Here is an 18,237-nt window from a genome sequence, read left to right as displayed (position 1 = left end):
ACTCCTAAACTGGAGAGCAGGGGCGCCTGGGTGGCTCCGCCGGTTGAGTCCCTGACTCTTGATGTCGGCTCAGGTCCTGATCTCCCAGTTTGTGAGTTTGAGCCCCCCAGCAGGCTCTGTGCTAACAGCGCGGAGCCTGCTTGGGATTCTCTCTCTCTGCCTCTCTCTCTGCCCCTCCCCTGCTCTTACTCTCTGTCTCTCTCTCTCTCTCTTTCAAAATAAATAAATAAATTTAAAAACTGGAGAGCAGTGGGGCAGAAGACACAGTGGGGGCGTGGGGGGGGGGGGGGGGGGACACAGCCCGGAAGTGACAAGGCAGGGTCAAGTGGCTGAGAGAAGTCGCTGAGATACTCAGGACAGCCCGGGCCTGATTCTGAGCCAGGTGGGGGCGGGGGAGAGAGGACACATAATAAGCCCCTGGAGAAACACAGAGCCGGGGAGACAGAGAGGGCAGGGGGATAGACACAGGCCGAGGGAGAGGCAGACAGGGACAGACACAGCGAAAGAGGGGGACAGAGTGGGGGAAGGGAGAATAAGAAACACAGACACGGAGTGGCGGCAGCCTGGTGTAGGTGCTGACGGGCCACGTGTCTCCTCCTGGTCACTCGCCGACCTGCTGTATGACCTTGCCCTGCCCTGACACCTGTCCTGGGCCACGTCTTTGCCTCGTACACCAGACAGGGTGCAGCCGACGCCCTGAGCAGCCCCCTCCGGCTCTGGCCGGGCAGGAGTGAGACCTGGGGGTCTGCCCACCCGCCCGTGGCCTGGTGCCACCCACCGGCAGGGGCAGGGCGCCCAAAGCAGGGAAGGCCCAGGGCCTCCGCACAGGCCTCTCAGCCCCCCTGGGCCGGTCGTCCCAGCCCTGACTCCCCAGGCCAGGGGTCACCCGGTTCTCCCAGCAAGTGCTAGAAATGCAGGCTGGGGGTGGGGTGGGGAGCACAGGCGCGGGTTCCCCTCCTCACCAGCTCAGCACCGCCCTCCCTGGGCCTCCCTTCCATCATCCATAAGGTGGGGTATGAGCATCCACTCCCAGGGCAGGCATGAGGACTGGGGCACGGTGGGACGTGAGTGCCGGCCTCGTAGGTGCTGGGTAAATTTTGGATTCTGTTCCCATCATCCCCACAGACCTAACGTCTACAGACTTGATTGTGGGGTTTCCCCCCAGCCAGGAGGTAGCATCCACAAGGAACTGCTTCCAACCCCCTGCCTGGAACCGTGTCTGGCATACAGGGGGCCCCCAATAACCACACGTTGAACGAACACACTCACGAAGGAAGGAGGGATTTCGCTTGCTCGGGTGTCGAATGAAGCTGCCGAGGGCGCATCCAGGAGCCGGTGCGAGCGAAGCCAGGCGCCTGGGACCGCGCCTGGCCCCCCGGGGGCGCGCAGAATAGCCGCCAGTTATTATTATCCTTATCAATAACACCGTGCAGGGCTGTGAGTCAGCAGCTGGGGAGGGGAGCGACGCGAGCAGGAGAGGGCTACAGCATCAGGCGCGCAACGTGTTGGAGCAGGGCTATTCTTGGGGTGCAGCCGGAGGCCTGTAATCACACCCCGGGCAGGCGACAATAAAATCTGGAGTTGGGTAGGGCTGGGCCCCCCCAACCCTTTTTTTTTTTTTTTTTTAGCTTCTCTTGAGCTCTCTCTACCAACTGCAGCCAGATTTAGGCAGCTTAATTAATTAGCTAGTGTTTATAAAGCGTTTGAAGAATTTTAAAAGTGGGACGTAAGTGCCAAATATTATTTTAATCTGTGTATATGTGTGTTTTTTCCAGCAGAGAGGGTTTTTTTTTTTTTTTTTCTCTTCTCGCTTGCCTGCTTTTCTTCTTCTCTGCAGGTTCTGTTCTGGGAACCGGGCTTGTTAAAAATCACTCCTGCGGTTCTGGGCCTGGGGTCATCGTGCTGGCATCGCGGACAAAACCATTTCCTGCTCTCCCCTGCCCTCCTGGCAGGGAGAACCACCATCCAGGGGCCTGAACCGTCTCCGGGAGAGGAGGGCGGCTGAACAGGCATTCTCACACGCTGCTGGTGGGGGTGGAAATTGGAACATCCTCTCGGGAAAGCAGTTTGGCAGGAAGTACCAGAGGTGTGAAAGCTGTTCACCAGCCTTTGTGGGGCTGTTCCATGAGGACATAACCCCAAACACGTGTGGGGTTCCCGCACGACGAGCTTGAAAAAGTTGGGGGAAAACCCAAACGGCCAATGAGAGGGGATGGTTAAGTGAATTACGGCCTACCCCCTACACGGAGTTCGCGGACAGAAATAAAAAGCCATCGCCGTGGAAACTGGTAATCTGGACAGTTTTGCATGGCATAATTTTAAATGATATTGTGATTATGCAAATAAAACCTGTTCACTGCAAAGCATTTAGAGACAACAAAAAAGTATAAAAACACAGTAATAATCTCCCAGAATACCAGCAAAGGTAACTGCAATAAGAGTGAATAAAATAGTTATAAATGTGAGTAAATAAAATGATGTGAAATCATACGCAGATAACTAAGGCTATGAGAAAACATTTTACTTCATTCACTCAAGTCTTCTTACAAAAATGAAAAATCAGAACTATCCTAACGTCCACGAGAAGGAGACCAATCGATCCCGTGACGGTGAATTCACATGACGACCAAGTTTGCAGCCGCTATAAATGATGGTGTAGAGGCACCTGGCTGGCTCGGTCAGTAGAGAGTGCGACTCTTGATTTCGGGGTCATGAGTTCGAGCCCCCTCTGGGTATAGAGATTACTTTAAAAAAAATCTTTAGGGGCGCCTGGGTGGCGCAGTCGGTTAAGCGTCCGACTTCAGCCAGGTCACGATCTCGCGGTCCGTGAGTTCGAGCCCCGCGTCAGGCTCTGGGTTGATGGCTCAGAGCCTGGAGCCTGTTTCCGATTCTGTGTCTCCCTCTCTCTCTGCCCCTCCCCCGTTCATGCTCTGTCTCTCTCTGTCCCAAAGATAAATAAAAAACATTGAAAAAAAAATTAAGAAAAAAAATCTTTAAAAAATGATGGGTTAGGGGCACCCGGGTGGTTCAGTCAGTGAAGCGTCTGACTCTCGATTTCAGCTTAGGTCATGATCTCCCGCCCTGCATCGGGCTCTGCGCTGACAACACGGAGCCTGCTTGGGATTCTCTCTCCCTCTCTCTCTGCCCCTCCCCCTGCTCATTCTCTCTCTCTCACTCTCTCAAAATAAATACATAACACGCTTTGACAGATGACGGCGCAGAACTACAATTATCAATGCAAAACTATATTATGAGATCAGAGTCACTCAGTAACATAGTCAGTGAGATCTCAGACGTCTAAGTTTTGAAAGAAAAAATATATATTAAAGGTTAGCGGTGGTTAATTCTGTCGTAGATTTACAAGGGACTTTGCTTTCATGTTTTCTGTTCGCACGACTTGTGCCATAAAAAAGTAGGAAAAACTATGCTTTCAGTACGATTATGACTTTGTAAAATAAAAGAAAACTGTATCTAAATAAACAACAGCAAGGTACTATATACAAGGCTGTAAAATGCAACTCTCTTTGGATCACAAATCTAAAACTGAAGGCTTTTTCCTTCTATTTTGGGTATGTTACTAGATGGATGTTAAACATTTACAGTATTCTATTTTGTAATAGGAAAAATGTACACGTGTGATACATGTATGTTTGTCATGTTACGTACACGTTTATTATTTAGATGAACCTCCCTTCCAAGAACTTTCCTTCCCTTTCCTTTCCTTCCACTGCTACTTTCCTCCAGCATCTGATACAGTGCTTGGCACAGACTAGATGCTCAACTAATCCCTGCAGAGGGGTGACTGGGTGGCTCAGTCAGTTAAGCGCCTGACTCTTGATTTCAGCTCAGGTCGCGACCTCACGGTTTGTGGGTTCGAGCCCTGTGTCCGGCTCTGCCCTGGTAGCAAAGAGCCTGCTTGGGATTCGACTCTCTCTCCGCCCCTCTCCTGTCCGTGCTCTCTCTCCCTCTCTCAAAATAAATAAGCATTAAAAAAAAATCTGCAGGGGCGCCTGGGTGGCGCAGTCGGTTAAGCGTCCAACTTCAGCCAGGTCACGATCTCGCGGTCCGGAAGTTCGAGCCCCGCGTCAGGCTCTGGGCTGATGGCTCAGAGCCTGGAGCCTGTTTCTGAGTCTGTGTCTCCCTCTCTCTCTGCCCCTCCCCCGTTCATGCTCTGTCTCTCTCTGTCCCAAAAATAAATAAAAAAAGTTGAAAAAAAAATTAAAAAAAAAAAATCTGCAGATAGTGACTGACCAATGGAATGTCTAGAGAAAAGGGTCTGCAACAAGAATCTCCATGATGCTGTGGTGAGTTACTTCTGGGAAAGGAGGCCAGTGGTTGGCACATTGTCTTTTTCGCTTCCTAGTCAACAATATATTGAAATCTGCTCCTTTAGCAAACATTTACTCCTTTTGGAAAAAAAATAAAGTTTTCTAGCAGGAGAAGTGTGCACAATGGGTGCTAACGGCCCCGTGTTATAGGAGGGACTCAGTGTCCACAGGATGTGGGGGGCTCACAGCATAGTGCAGGTCAGCGGTGAATGACTGGAGCCTACTGGGCACCAGGCCCCGAGCAAGGGCTGTGCAACGTCCCTGGGCCCACGGAGTCCGCACACAAGTGGAGAAGATACACTTCAAAGAAATAACTCCAATGATCACATTTGGAATGAGCCCCCGCCCTGCAGACAAGTGATTCCTGCTGGCCTCTCTGACCCCATCTCCCGCCCCCTCCCAGGGACCTGCTGCTTCCGCCACCCCAGTCTGTCTCCCACAAATAAGTGGTATGGTATGAGGATGGTATGAGGGAGGCCGTAGGATGGGGGCGGAGACCTGACCGTCGAGCTCGGAAAAATAGATTGGATTCTTTTTTTTTTTTTCTTTTTTTTACGACATTCCTCTATGGCTTTTGAGATCAAGCAGAGATGAAAACAATTTTCATTGGAAGTGAAAAAATAAGAATGGATGCTTTCTAATGGGAAAAACCAAATCAACGTAGAACTGAAACTTGCCTAGGGTTCCTCCCCAGCCTGCCTCATCAGGGCTCGAGTACAGAGCTGGGAGGTGCCTCGCCCAGGGACAGGCTTTGCCCACATGGGTGCTCACTGCCACTCACGTGGGGGCCTGCCCGTCCCCGGAAGCAGGTTTCCACAAACTCAAGGAGCCCAGGGGCCTGGGGGGCTACGGCCAGAGCTCTGGCAGGGCCCAGGGCTAAGTACCCCGCTAAGGCCCAAATAACACCCGGCCCCCACAGCGGGGTTGGAGCTCAGCAACCCCCTCCCTGAGGGCGATCGTCATCACCCGCCTTGGGGGACGGCTGCCGGTTTATGATGCCACACACACACCTCGCCGGGCGCTGCTTTTGGCATCTTCCGGGTTACGATTTACGGGCCGTGTGTGAGACTGTGCAGTGCGGGCGTGTGGAGGAGCGAAGGGGCAGACTCCGCTGGAGCGTGCACATGTGTGCACGAGTGTGCCCGGCGAAAGCACACATACTCACACGGATGCGTGCGTGGGCCCAAGGGGGCGGGTACAAAGGGAGCGTGGGCAGGAGGGAGCCACAGTGCTGCTCGAGAGTGTGTAGAAGCGGGGTGAGGGGGTGTGGCCTGTGTGCGGGAGAGTTGCGGAGTCGCAGGTGGCCTGGGTGCGCGTGAGCGTGGCGGCGGCGTGAGAGGGCATGTCTGTGCCCAGGGGGTGTGAGCAGATGTCGGGGGGAGGGATGTGAGCATGGGGGTGCTGGATGGGTGAGCATGGGGTGAGCATGGGGGTGTGGATGTGCCCGCAGGCAGGGGGGCACAGGACCAGGACGTGCGCATGGGCGTGTGCTTGTGGGTATGCACACTCTTGGGGGGGGCGGAGCATGAGCGCGATGGGAGCAGTGTGCATACGAGTGTGAACATGAGCGTGTGCGGTGGCAGAGTGCTAGGAGCAGGGACGACGGCGTGCGTGGGGACCACTGTGTGTGTAACGCTTGTGTGCCCACGTGCCCAGCTGTGCAGGTGCCGGCGTGAGTTTCCACACGCAAGGCTGCTAAGAGTAGGGGCGGGCTCCCCTGCCATCAGCTGCTGGTGGGCGACCCGGCGTGGCAGCTGGTCCAGGGTGCTGCCCTTGACGGGGGGCTTGAACCGTGCTGAGCACCCGCTTACTCCGTGCTAGCCCTGAACTCATGCCCCGGGGTAGGGAGCAGACGCCCCCTCCCCCCGCCCCCCAGGGCTGATCCACAGGGGGCCTTGCGTGGATGGCTGTGGATCCTACAGTTAAAGAGGGGAGCTCAGGGCTCGATGCCAGTGTGCTGGGGCTCCGACAGCCGCAGCGAGGCCCTGATTCTCTCTCAGGTGGCCCGATTCATTCGTGCCCTCTCGAACCTCACTCAGCTGCCAGGCCCAGTCCTAGACGCTACAGGACACAAAGATGGGTCCCTGTCCGTGTGGGGCAGAGTCCTGGACATGGGCAGTGACCACCTAGAGAGAGATAAGTGAGTGAAAAAGGGGCTTGGGGACGGGGTCTCAGGGCAGGGGTGGGACATGGGAAGACTCGCTGGCGGTGGTGGCCTCCGGGCTGGGCCGGGAAGGCTGACGGAGGCTGGGGAGAAGGAAAAGCATTCCAGGGAAGGGGATCCGCAGGAGCAAAGGCGCAGAGGAGAGGAAAGGGGTGTGCACAATCGAGCGACCGGAGCGGAGTCCTTGGGACACGCTCATTTGACCACGAGCAAGCTGGGATAGGGCTAGCCTGGGACTGCGCTAACCTCGCACCTTAAAGGATGGCTTCAGTCGCCATCTGAACAGCAGACCATCGCCGGGAGCAGTCCACTGGCACCGCTGGGCAAAGCCATCGGGCAGACTCCCCAGATGCCGTGGCGGGCACTACCAGTGGCATTAGAGCCAGCACAAATGGGGTGCACGTGGCCTTGTAAATAAAATGGGGGTGGGCCCAGGGTGCCCAGGGTGCCCAGGGTACTCTCTCCTCCACCCCCACTCCAGGCAATTCTGAGCACTGGGCATGGTGCCATATCCCTGCGGGGAGAGGGTAGACCCCAGCAGCCCGCTCCACGGAGCAGGGAAACTCCTGAGGTGCCAACAATGGGCTTGGGCTTGGGCTCCGGGGCCAGAAGACCTGTATGTCTCATCCCTACAGGGGTGACTTGGCAAAGTCACTCTTCTCCAAGCCTCCCCTTTCTCACCTGTGAAAAAGGGGGTACCACTGTCTCTCTCCCCAAGGCAGAGGGTAGTGGTTGGAAAACTGGACTGAGAACGGTCCCCCTTCCCCACCATGTCCTTGCAGCCCACCCACCAGCAGATCGTGCCAAGATCTGGCCAGACTCTGATCTCTTCTGGCCACCTTTCTGCACCACCTTCCCTTACCTGGATGCAAACTGACCTTCCTGTAGTCGTATCGCTATGAGACACACGAGAGAACACACGCTCCCCTTGCAGCCAGAGGAGCCTTTAAAACAAGCCAGGTAACATCCTTCCTTTGTTCCAAACCCTCCTGCGGCCTTCACAGAATCCTTCTGGTGGCCGCCAGGGCCCTACGGCTGGCTCTCAATCACGTCAGATTCGCCTCAGGGCCTTTGCACTTGTCACGGCCTCTGCCCGGTTTGCCTCCTTCAGGCTTACCTGAGAGGGCTTCCCTGGCCACCCTGTATGAAATGCTGCCCCCTTCAAGGTCCCTTGGTCTGTTTTATTTTCCTACATATCACCTACCACCTGACGTATTTGTCAATAGTTATTTGTCAATTTCATTAGCTCCGCTTATAAGCTCTTGGAGAGCAGATCCTCAGTTTTGTGCCCTGCTGTATCCTCCAAGTTTATGCCACTGCCTGGTATTTGTCGCATGCACGTTCCGGCTTAGATTCCAACTCTGCCACATACGAGACCCCAGGAAGTGTTTTCACCCCTCTGGCCCTGTGGTTTCCCATCTGTAGACGGGGGATGACCATAATAATGACCACACTAGGGTTGTTCTAGGAGGAAGCAGGCTACTGCGTGTGAAGAGCTCAGCGCTGTGCCCGGCAGAGAGGAAAGCGCTCGGCGCTGGCCGGCCGTTACCGTGCAGCCGATATTTCAGGAGGGAGGGGATGATGGGTGATCACAGCTTTAAGCCTGAGAAGCGAAGGGCTCTCTCCAGCCCAGAGCCGGCTCTGCCTCGACACCCGCATGAAACTACTCCCTGCCGCACCTGTGACCAGGCGGGCCTCCTTCTGACTAGGAGGCCGGGGAGGGGCGGGGAGGGCCAAAGGTCTCAGCGAGTGTTTGCTGGGTGTAGACGGGACAGGGAGGTGCTGAAGCAATTTGCTTGCAGTGTGGCCCCGTTTGCAAAGCAGCAGGGAAGGAACTATCAATACACGTGCTCTGACCCCCCTTTGTATTCACCCGACCCGGGTGGACCAGATGAGGCTGGGAGAACACAGAGGGGCCGCCATCCCCGCCATCCACTGTACTTGGTGCCTTGATGACCTAAGGGCCCTCTTCTCACCTTCCCATGTTGCAGCGGGAGAAACTGAGGCCCAAGGGTGGGGCCTGGAAAGGCTGAGAACCCACCCCGCAGGCCCCACTGTTCCTCCAGGCCAGGCCCGGGTGCCGCCCGGCCGCGCTCTCACGGGTGCAAAGTGTGCACGAGGTCAGGAAATGGGAAGCCCTCACTAAACTGTCATGACAGCCCCGGTGAGGCTGTTGTCACCACCCCCCTCCTCCAGGTGAGGAAGCTGAAACCCTGAGAGGCAGAGGAGGGGCAGAGGCAGGACTCAAACAGACAGCTGCTCCCGAAGCTTGTGTGCGACCGCTTCTCCCCGCCACGACGGGGTCCCCTCCAGCTCAGGCTTCTGGATTCTCAGGCTGCCAAGGACGCGCACGCGTTTCCCCAGCCGAGATAAAGGCCCCCTTAAAAGCGACACGCATTTATTAAACGACATTTGCCAAGGTTTCAGCACACCCTGCTGCCGACAGCAGACAGCCTCTGGATGAGATTTTTCCCCACGCTGACACTATTCACTGATGCCTTTTATAGCGCCCTTTGCAGCTCACAAAGCACTTTCCACAGCTCTTACTTCCCTTAACCCTCAACAGTCCCCACGCGAGAGGGAACAGTGGCACAGTTGCCATTTTGCGGATGGAGAAACTGAGGCTCAGAACAGGGCAAGGCACTTGCCCCGGAGCACATGCTTCCAGAGTAAGTGGCCTGTGTTTGGATTCGAACTCAGGAATGTGCCCCAGAGCCCATTCTACTGCTAGAGAGGGGCCCGAGGGCATCCATCGGGGGAAAGGGCGAGAGAGGGGGGGTTCTGGACGGAAGGAGCCCGCAGGACGCGAGCCTCCGTTTCCCAGGAGGAGAAATTGGGGCTGACAGGGGCAGCGTGGTGGGTTTCATTCAGGTCGTCCTGCTGACAAAGGATGCTCTTTCAAGCCCCCAACCATGACGTGATGGCCGAGCAGCAGTAACAGTGACAGTAACAACGGCTGGAAAGCTCCCGCGTTACCAGGAGCCCTCACTAGGCCTCGCCAAACCGCCACAGGAACCCAGCAAGACAGGGCTGCCCCTACTCCCATTTCACAGATGACAAGACTGATGCCCAAGGAGCTGCGGCCCCTTGGCCCAGGTCCTGGGGCTGCGGATCAGTCGCGCTCCACCGGCACCCTTACCCTCCGCACCAGGCGGCCTCACGCGACGAATGGCTCTTTGGGAGACGCTGGCCCCAGGCTGGGCGCTCCAAATCCCACCCGGCCGCGACACTGGAGGCGCTCATCGTGTCGCATTTCATGGTTTGCCAGCTCATCTATCACGGTGTCCACACCGGGGTGAGCGGTTCGGGAGAGCCAGAATTTTCATAAGTGCAAGTTCTGGGGTCTCTTGGCCACCTCCCTCCACCCCGGCTGGCACTGACATCTTGGGCTCCTTGATGTTTTAGGGGGTCCCTGTGACAGCAAGGGGGGCGGGGGTTTGTGGCGCGGCCAGGGAGCCAGACGCAGAAGCGGAGCCACTTCGTGGTGAGGGCACAACTCCGCTTTCAGACCAGGGTTACGGCCCGGGTGACCTCGTGGCTCTGAGCTTTCTCTCGAAAACAGGGATCTCGCTAGCCACCTGTCCTTCCTTCAGCCGTACGTACTAACCTGCCTACCGCTGCCAGCCCCTGTGCTAAGGTCCCAGGAGGCGCAGCAGGGACTAAGACAGACACAGCTTACATCCTAGTCGGGGGAGAGAAGGCTGAAATAATGACACAAATACAGAAATGGCTAGGAGGGCTCGGAAACAAACTTGTCGCCATGGGAGAGATTACGAAGGGGGGACCGCTTTTAGAATGGGGTGGTTGGGAAGGGCATCTCTGAGGAGACGAGATTATAGCTGCAACCCGAAGGAAGCAAAACCGGGGAAGGTAGTCCAGTAGGACAGAGCTGCGTGTGCAAAGGCCCTGAGGCCGGAAAGAAGGCTGCTGTGGCTGAAGCCCACAGAGAAAGGAGAGTGTGGTAGGACATGAGGTCACAAGACAGACGGGGCCCAGAAAATGCTCTGCCCCATGGATCACGGCAAGGGTTTGATTTTGTTCAAAGTTTGGAGCAGCAACAAAGAGGATTTGATTCACCTGGCTGCTCTGGGTGACAAGACTGGAGGGGGCAGGAGTGGAAGCAGGACAGCAGGGATGCAGAAGCTGCAGCACCGAGGGCCTGGACTCAAATCCTAGCTCTGCACCGACAAGCTGTGTGACCTTGGGCAAGTCACTTCACCTCTCTGAGCCTCAATTTCTTCATCTGCTCAATAGGTATAATAGTTCCCATCTCACGGAACTGTAGTGAGAATTTAACGCAGTGATGCAAAGAGTAATGATCCTATCCCAATGGCCTGGCATGTTCTATGTCAAGGTGGTCGATGAACCAGACCCCATTTGGTCTGGCCCTGACCTCTCCCGATTGCCACACTGCCTGTCTCCCTTCACTCCAGCCTCACTGGCCTCCTTGCTATTCCTGGAACATAGATAACTCATTGCAACCTCAGGGCCTTTGCACTTGTCATTCCTTCTGCGTGGCTCACTCTCCTGATATCCCCATGGCTGCTCCCTCAGTTTTATTCGGGCCTCTGCTCCTGAGAGAGGCCTTCCGTCTGTCCCCACTCGATCTTCTGTTCCCTGCCCTGCTTTACTTTCTTTACAGCACCTGTCTCTACCTAATGCAGTATTTACTTGGGTCTGTTTTCCTTCCTCACTAGGACGTCAGCTCCATGAGAACAGGTGTTTTTGTCTATCCACGGTTGTATACCCAGCAAGTCGAGCCGCCCTGGCACATAGTAGATGCTCCAAAATATTTGTTGCATGAATATTTATAATTAAAAGGGTTGTGACGAGAATAGCAAAGAGTCGCAAAGTGGGTAAGAGTAAACCGGGGCTGGGATCTGGCTTTAACTCTCGCTGGCTACGTGGCGTTGGGAGGAGCCCAACTTGGCTTTGGGGAGCCTCGGTTTCCTTATCTGTAAAATGTGGATGAAGGACCCCCATGCCTTTTGGCACGTCGGGAGCGTTAGACAGCGGGGCACGCCAAGAGATGCATGGCAAAGTAGTAATGGCTGAAATGATACCCGATGTCCCCTCAAACTGCCCCCGGTCCCCCACCTCCAGGAGAGTGAGGGCCAGGTGAGACAGGAATCACAGACCAGCCTTGAAGCCAGGAGGCATCCCTCCTTCCCATTTTGCGTAGGTTTGAAATTTTCCAAATGAAGAAGCTAAGGGAGAGAGAGCACGGATTCGAGGCTCCGCTCGTCCCTAGCACATACTGCAGTATTTCCTTCTATCATTTCTGGAGGACACTGTCGGCTCTCAAGAGCGGCGGCCACAGACACGGGCCTGGCAACGGCCCCCCCCCACCCCCCACTCTGGCCGGCTCTCCAGGCTGAGGCTCACCGCTCACTCCTGGCTCCCTGGCTCCCTCCTGATCCCCTCCCGGCTCCCGGCGCCAATCTGCGGCCATCTAACACCCTGCGCCCCCAAATGGATGTGCCAGGAAATCTCACAGACACAAAGAGCCGGTTTGTATCATGTCTGACTTCCACCTCGGCTGTTTTGCATCTCTCTGGACCGAGGGCCTGGCAAGACACCTGGCCGGGAAAATCCATCTTGCCGGGGGCTCCGTCAGAAGACCTGCCCCAGCAACGCCCAAGTTAACAGGAAAGCAGTTTCAGCTGTGAAAATAGAGGCTTCCTTCTCCGGGATGGAACGGAAACCCGTCTTGGGAACACCCGCCACCTCAGCCTCCCGGGAGGATACGCTGATTGACAGAAATACGAGACGAGCACCAAGACGGCAGGATGCCAGCACCCCTGGGCCTCAGTTTCCCCACCGGTCAAACAAGGCGGAGGGATACCCACTTAACAGCAGGGGCTCTGCAGTCAGGCTGCGCTGGGTTGTCATCCCAACTCTGCCACTTACGGTGGGGCCTCGGGCAAGTCGCTCGGCCTCTCTGCGCCCCGCTTCCCCCTGGGTCGAACCGCTCTGATAACTGTGCACCCCACCCGGGCTAACTGTCCGTACCGCTGGGATCAAACGCACCAAGTGCTGAGCCCAGTAAGTGGCTGGAAACAATGGTTCCCATTATTATTACTTTAGTATTTTTCCACGGAATTCGGGATCCCGTCAGATTTCTGGCTTTAACGATGGAAACTTCCAGCTCAGCCCAGTTTTAAAAAGCCTTGGCCTGGAAGAGAGGGCGCTTGGCGTCCCACCCAGGCCTTGCAGTGGCTCTTGCCGTGTGAGCCCACAAGTCCTTTGCTCTCTCTGGGCTGCAGAGGGAGGTGCTCCGGGAGGGCACAAACTGCCCCCCTCCAGGCCTCTGCCGGCTTTCCGGGTCTGGGAATGCACAATTCCAAACCTGTGGATCCGGACAGAGACACCTAGAGGCAGCCCGCGCCCACAGCCTCAGTCCCAGGAACAGACGAGTATTAAATCGCACTCGCCTGGGTTTCCGCTCAAGTTGTCCATTCCCCAGAACGGCACAAAAGCCGCCAAGGGAAAAGAAAAGACCCCGCACTGAACGGCATTCACTCCCGTGGAAGCTTTTGTTGTTCTGCGCCCACCGGGCGCAGGAAGCTGTGCTAGGCACTGGACGAAACTCAGCCCCGCGTTTGCAACGATGAGGAAATCCAAACAGAACAAGACAATGATGGTACGAGGCTGGCTACCACGCGCTGAGCGCTCCCTGCACGCCAGGCACAGCTTCAAGCATTGTATGTGCACCTACCGACTTAACCCTTGAAACAGAGCAGCTCTGTTTTACGGATGCGGGAACGGACACGCAGAGTGCAGTGAATCGCCCAGTACGCGGTGGAGCTGGGATTCACACCCAGGGCTCTGGCTCCAAGCCTGCGACTGCGCACCCGGGCTCCGCTTGCTACGGCTGCAGAACCACCGCGCCAAGCGAGGGTTAGCCACGTATGCAGCAGGCGCCAAAACGAGGAGAAAGCAACAAGTAGCCTCAGTGAGGGGCAGATGGAACCTGGGCCGGGTCGGTGGGGGGGGGGAGGTCCAGAGAAGGAAGAGCTCCCTCGGATCACGAGGCCAGCACGCACCGAGGGGGAGGAACGGGTTTGGACACATGACGATCAGGAGGTGCAGGGAAGGGCACCTCTGATGGCAGGAACAGCGTAAGCCAAGGCGCAGAGATGAGCGAGTTGAGCTGAGGGCATGGATGGGTACCAAAGCGTTTACCAAACTGGGTTAGGCCGCATGGTAACGAGCGGTACACAAGCCAACCGCCTCGTGTTCATATGTTTGGGGAACGCTGGAGTAAACAGGGTCCAACTTGGGATTCTACAACTCCTCGGGCCTTAGGTGCTAGCTAACGTGCTTGAGTGGCCAGGAAAGCTGTGGTCTGCAGGGAGGAAGCGAGGTTCTCCTGCAGCCCCTCGGGTCAGCGCTTCGGAAAACATGTGGCTGGGAAACCAGGCCTGTCAGGGAGGGAGCCCAGCGCTGTCACACGCTTCTTTTCTTTTAGATTTTTTTTTTTTTTTTTTTTTTTGGAGAAAACTTGGACCCACTCAACAGTTTTGAGGCGGGAGCGACATGATCTGCGTTGTGTTGACAGGCCAGAAATCTGAGCACATTTGAAACAGAGGGAGGGGGTGGGGGAGAACCTTCCATCAGTCCAAGACTCTACAAATAAGAAAATAACCTGTCGCACGGAGCCATTGGAAGCAGGGAGCAAGCGTGTGTGGGCTCCACACAACAGTTTTAGACTCCTTTCCTCTCACACACCCCCTCTCCATCTGCCTCAAAGGGCACCAGGAAAATGCAAAAGGAGGAAGACTGCAGCTCTGGGGGCTCCGGAGCGCGGCAGCCCAGGGCGGGGGGGGGGGGGCCTCTGGTGGAAGCCGTGTCACTCCCGTGAGCTGTCACTTGCAAAGGGCTATCGCTTGGTGTTTCCATCCTCAGTTAATGCCTTCCGAGAAAGCACCGTGACTCAGTGGAGGGCTCCTGCCCCAGAAGGAACCCTTCACACGTCCTCCGTCGAAGCCCAGAGGGGGCTCCTCTCCCTCCCCCCCAGCCTGGCCTAAGTCACCCTGATGGAGTCAGCGAGCTTCTTCCCTCAGAGGCTGCCCAGCCAGGAGGGCCGGATTCAAACTCCCGGCCCCCTGCCGCTTACGCGGGGGGGGGGGGGGGACAAGTTTCTCCTCCAGTTTGGGGCTCGATTTTGCTCATCTGCAAAATGGGGCTAGCGGCCAGCCCGTGCTCTGCTTTTGTTGACTGATAGGATGGCAGAGACAGGCAGTCGGCGCACAGCCTGGATTACGGTTAACTTTCAAAGGCATGGGTTCGCCTCCCTTCTCTCAAACGCGTGCTTCCAATCAGGACTTCGTATGTGCTGAATGACGACAGGTACAGGAATGAGTCACACCGTAGGTCTCCAGGGAATTGTAAAGGAATAATCAACGGGCAGAAAGTACCCAGAGAACACCATGGCTTTAAAGAAACTTCCAACGGCCCGAGCCCATTGGGGCCAAAGTGCCTGCCACCCCCTTTCTCTTCTTTTGAAAGAGGAAGTGAGATTACCGTCACCATTTAGGAAAGTACACGGGACACACCAGGATGTCCCCCTCTGCCAAGGAATCAGAAAGTCACCAGAGGGCCCAGCTGTCCCCCAACACCTGAACCCCAACTTGGCCTGGCCTTCTCCAAGGCCAGAGTGAGGGGCGAGTGGGAGCTCGCCCAGGTCTGCCCAGCAGGGCACCCAGAGGTCCCATGACCTCGGTGGGGCCAAGGCAGGGAGCCTGAAGGTTCAGAGTCAGGCTGCCTGGCTGTCCCCGAGCCCCTTGCCCTGCTCCCAGTCCCCAAATCTCCCTCAACTCAGGTCGCTTCAGGAAACAGGCCTCACGTTGGCTCCAAGAACACAGGTTGGTGACTTCACCGGCGTCTTTTTAGAATTTCCCTCTGGCAGCATTTGCGCTAAAAGCAATCTTTAGAAACTTCTTCTCCTGCCTTCCCCAACCCAGATAATTCACATGACCGGCCCCCTGCAAAGAGTGATCATGTGCAGCCCCAGCAATCATGTGACACCTCCCGGGCTGACAGTGCTGCCTGAGACACTAATAGTCACTCAATCTAACGCCGCCTTCCTATGCCTGACATTTGAGTTTCTCACTCAAACAAATCTATTTTCTTGGAAAATTGGCCAACTGCCTCCTTCCTACCTTCCCGCCCTTCTGTCCTGCCTCTCTTCTGCTTTGTCATAAATTCCATGCTGGGAGAAACCGAGGAAGGGGCCCGAAGCCCCATCCTTCGGGCAGACCAGGTGATTCCGTCCTGGGGCCCAGAGTGTGGCCAGGAGCCCCGTAGGCCACAGAGTGAAGGATGCCGTGAGGCTTCCGCGATGTGACGGCGACACCCCACCCCTTCCCACCACCCTCAGCTAAGAAATTTATTCCTACCTCCTAAGATTTATTTATTTCAAAGTTAATCTTGGCCCCTCTGCTGCTCCCACTTTTTCAGGCTATTGATGCTGAATGGATTGGAACGGAAGTTTTATGGCCTAATCTTTGCCATTTTATAGATTGTTTTTATAGGCAAAAAGGGGAGATGTGCTCACAAGAAGGGGGCTGGTGTTCCCAGCCAGCGCCCCAGGAAAGGCAGGCCGCCCATCCGAATGCTTGTTAATCAGCGTCACTGGTCATTTGCCAGAAACCAAACCACAGGGTCCTGGTTGAAGAAGGGTCTGGGATGGACATTTAGAAATTGACTTGGGCCCGGTTCCCTATGTCAGGAAAATGAAGCACTTGTGAGAGACACTTGTGCACGTCCAGGCCAGGCCAGGAAGGACGCGGGGCAGGAGCCAGGACTTGGTGCAGGGTACGGGGGCCAGGACCCAAACGTAACGGGAACACGCGGGGTGGGGTGGGGGGGATGCCTATGTGGATTCCTGGGGTTTTGGGGAAACTGCAGGGCAGAGAGAAGCTGCCGTCTCCCCCCCCCACCTTCTCTCTCCACCCACTCTTTGCTAGTTCTCCCTTCCTCACTGCTATCAGATGGTTACCAGTCTCTAGGCAAATGCAAAAGGCGGGTGGTGGGGGGGAGGTGGGTACTGAGCTCATCTTTACCTCCCTCCTCGAGGCGGCTGGTGCAGACCCCTCAGCCTACAACACAGCTCCCGAGGAGCCAAAAAACAAGATCCCCATTCTTCTCCCCAATCCCAACTCCTTTAAAGCCGTTACTCCGCACCCCCCCCCCCCCCGTGCCCTCCCAGGAGACCCAGGGTTTTGCAAAACCCCTTTAAGAAGCAGGACTCCTGAATGGTGACCTCACCCCTTGGCGAACACACTCGATAGCCTTCAGAGCCCGCCTGCTGGAGACAGCCAGGTGTTTGATGTAGGCCAACAAAAAGACATGCTCAGAGCCACAGGTAACAGCCCCACAGAGCACCTGAACTGCGGGGAGCTGCCTGGAAGCCTGGGGAAGGCAGGAGGAAGTGGGGGGGGGGGCAGAGGACAGCAAGAGGCTTTGGCAAACACAAGGACAATCCGCGGAGCTTTCACATCAGGATCTGTTGATCACAGCAGCTCATCCCAGAGTTACTGCGGCCTCCCTTCCTCTCTCTTTCCCATACACACACCAACACTGTGTTACTCTGTGCACCAGAGGGAGAGCTCACTCTTCCCTAATTGCAACAGCCTGTTTCTGTTCCATCCCAGGCAGTACCTGGGGGACCCCCCCCCACCCCGGCTCTGGCGCCGACCCCCTTCTCTCAGACCCTGAAGTCAAACATGTGGAAAGCAGAAGTCCAGGGAAAGAGCTCTTTCTAGAGAAGCCAGGGGCACTTAACTCTAAAAGCCGCTGACAGCCTGCCTCCCCCATCAGATGGGGCAGGGATCGGGTCAGCCAACTCATCTGGGTATGTCCCAGTGCCCAGCACAGAGCCCAGCACAATGCCCCCACGATCAGAGTCCAGGGCGAGTGGGTCCTATCCCTGGCTGTGTGACCTTGGGCAAGTGGCTGGCCCTCTCTGGGCCTCAGTTTCTGCTTCTGTAACCCTGCTTCCAGATATGTCTCCCCTTACCACCGCTGGACATTAGCCCAGGGGCTCCCAGTGGCGCTCTGACAGGCCTGGGCCCGCAGTTTGCGGCCGGCAGCGGCGGGGGGCAAGGGTGCTTACCTGTCCAGACGCAGGACGCGGCGAGCAGCAGGCAGAGCAGCAGCCCGAGGCGGCCGGGGGCCGGGCCGGCGGGCTCCATGGGCCGCGGCTGCGGAGCGAGGAGGGAGAGCGGCCGTGAGTGCGCGCTCGGGCGGGCGCAGGCTGGAGCGGGGAAATGACTAAGGCTCCCCCCTCTTCTCCCCCCCCCCACCACACCCCCTCCCGGCCGGCTTCCCCCCACCCCCACCCCCCACCTCCCCGGAACAGGCGCCTGGAGCGGCTTAGGAGCCGCCGTCACCACCGCGATTTTCGGAGAACCCCCCCCTCCCCCCCGAGAGATCGAGAGACGGAGAGGGGGAGAGACCCCAAGCGCGCGAGAAATAAAGCCAGGGACGGCCAGGGAGAGGCGGCAGGAGAGAGAAACAGACCCGAGGGAGCCAGGCGGAGAGCCAGAGACGCGGAGAGGCGAGAGAGGGGGAGCGGGGAGAGGGGGAGAGAGAAAGAGAGAGAGCGAGCGGGAGAGGAGTGAGCGAGGCGGCGCGCAGATCGCGGCCGCCAGCGCGGGAGAGAGGAGAGGACCGCGCGCGCAGGGGCGAGGGGCAGCCCGCCGAGCCCCGCCGCGCCGCCCCCGCCGCTGCCCACCTGCC

The 18,237-nt window shown here is 56.9% G+C and overlaps 1 protein-coding gene and 1 long non-coding RNA gene across 2 annotated transcripts in view; one reads left to right on the top strand and one right to left on the bottom strand.

Annotated features, from left to right (window-relative positions):
• The window catches only part of LOC121012396 (uncharacterized), a 3,559-nt gene extending 1,182 nt beyond the window's left edge, over positions 1 to 2,377 (top strand). Inside the window, exon 2 of the long non-coding RNA XR_005782085.1 lies at positions 1,838 to 2,377. This is a non-coding gene — a long non-coding RNA (uncharacterized LOC121012396). The remainder of the gene's footprint in view (positions 1 to 1,837) is intronic.
• The window catches only part of LOC121012395 (tyrosine-protein phosphatase non-receptor type substrate 1), a 41,304-nt gene extending 23,565 nt beyond the window's left edge, over positions 1 to 17,739 (bottom strand). Inside the window, exon 1 of the mRNA XM_040447484.1 lies at positions 17,612 to 17,739. Within this exon, the coding sequence (XP_040303418.1) occupies positions 17,612 to 17,690 (79 nt within the window). The 5' untranslated portion in view covers positions 17,691 to 17,739. The remainder of the gene's footprint in view (positions 1 to 17,611) is intronic.
• Between the last annotated feature and the right edge of the window lie 498 nt (positions 17,740 to 18,237).

This window comes from Herpailurus yagouaroundi, unplaced genomic scaffold, assembly GCF_014898765.1.
Source record: "Herpailurus yagouaroundi ecotype Mexico unplaced genomic scaffold, PumYag 196, whole genome shotgun sequence".
In the NCBI taxonomy this organism is placed as follows: domain Eukaryota; kingdom Metazoa; phylum Chordata; class Mammalia; order Carnivora; family Felidae; genus Herpailurus; species Herpailurus yagouaroundi.
The sequence above is the reverse complement of the archived record's forward strand: the minus strand, read 5'-3'. Positions and strand labels throughout refer to the sequence as shown.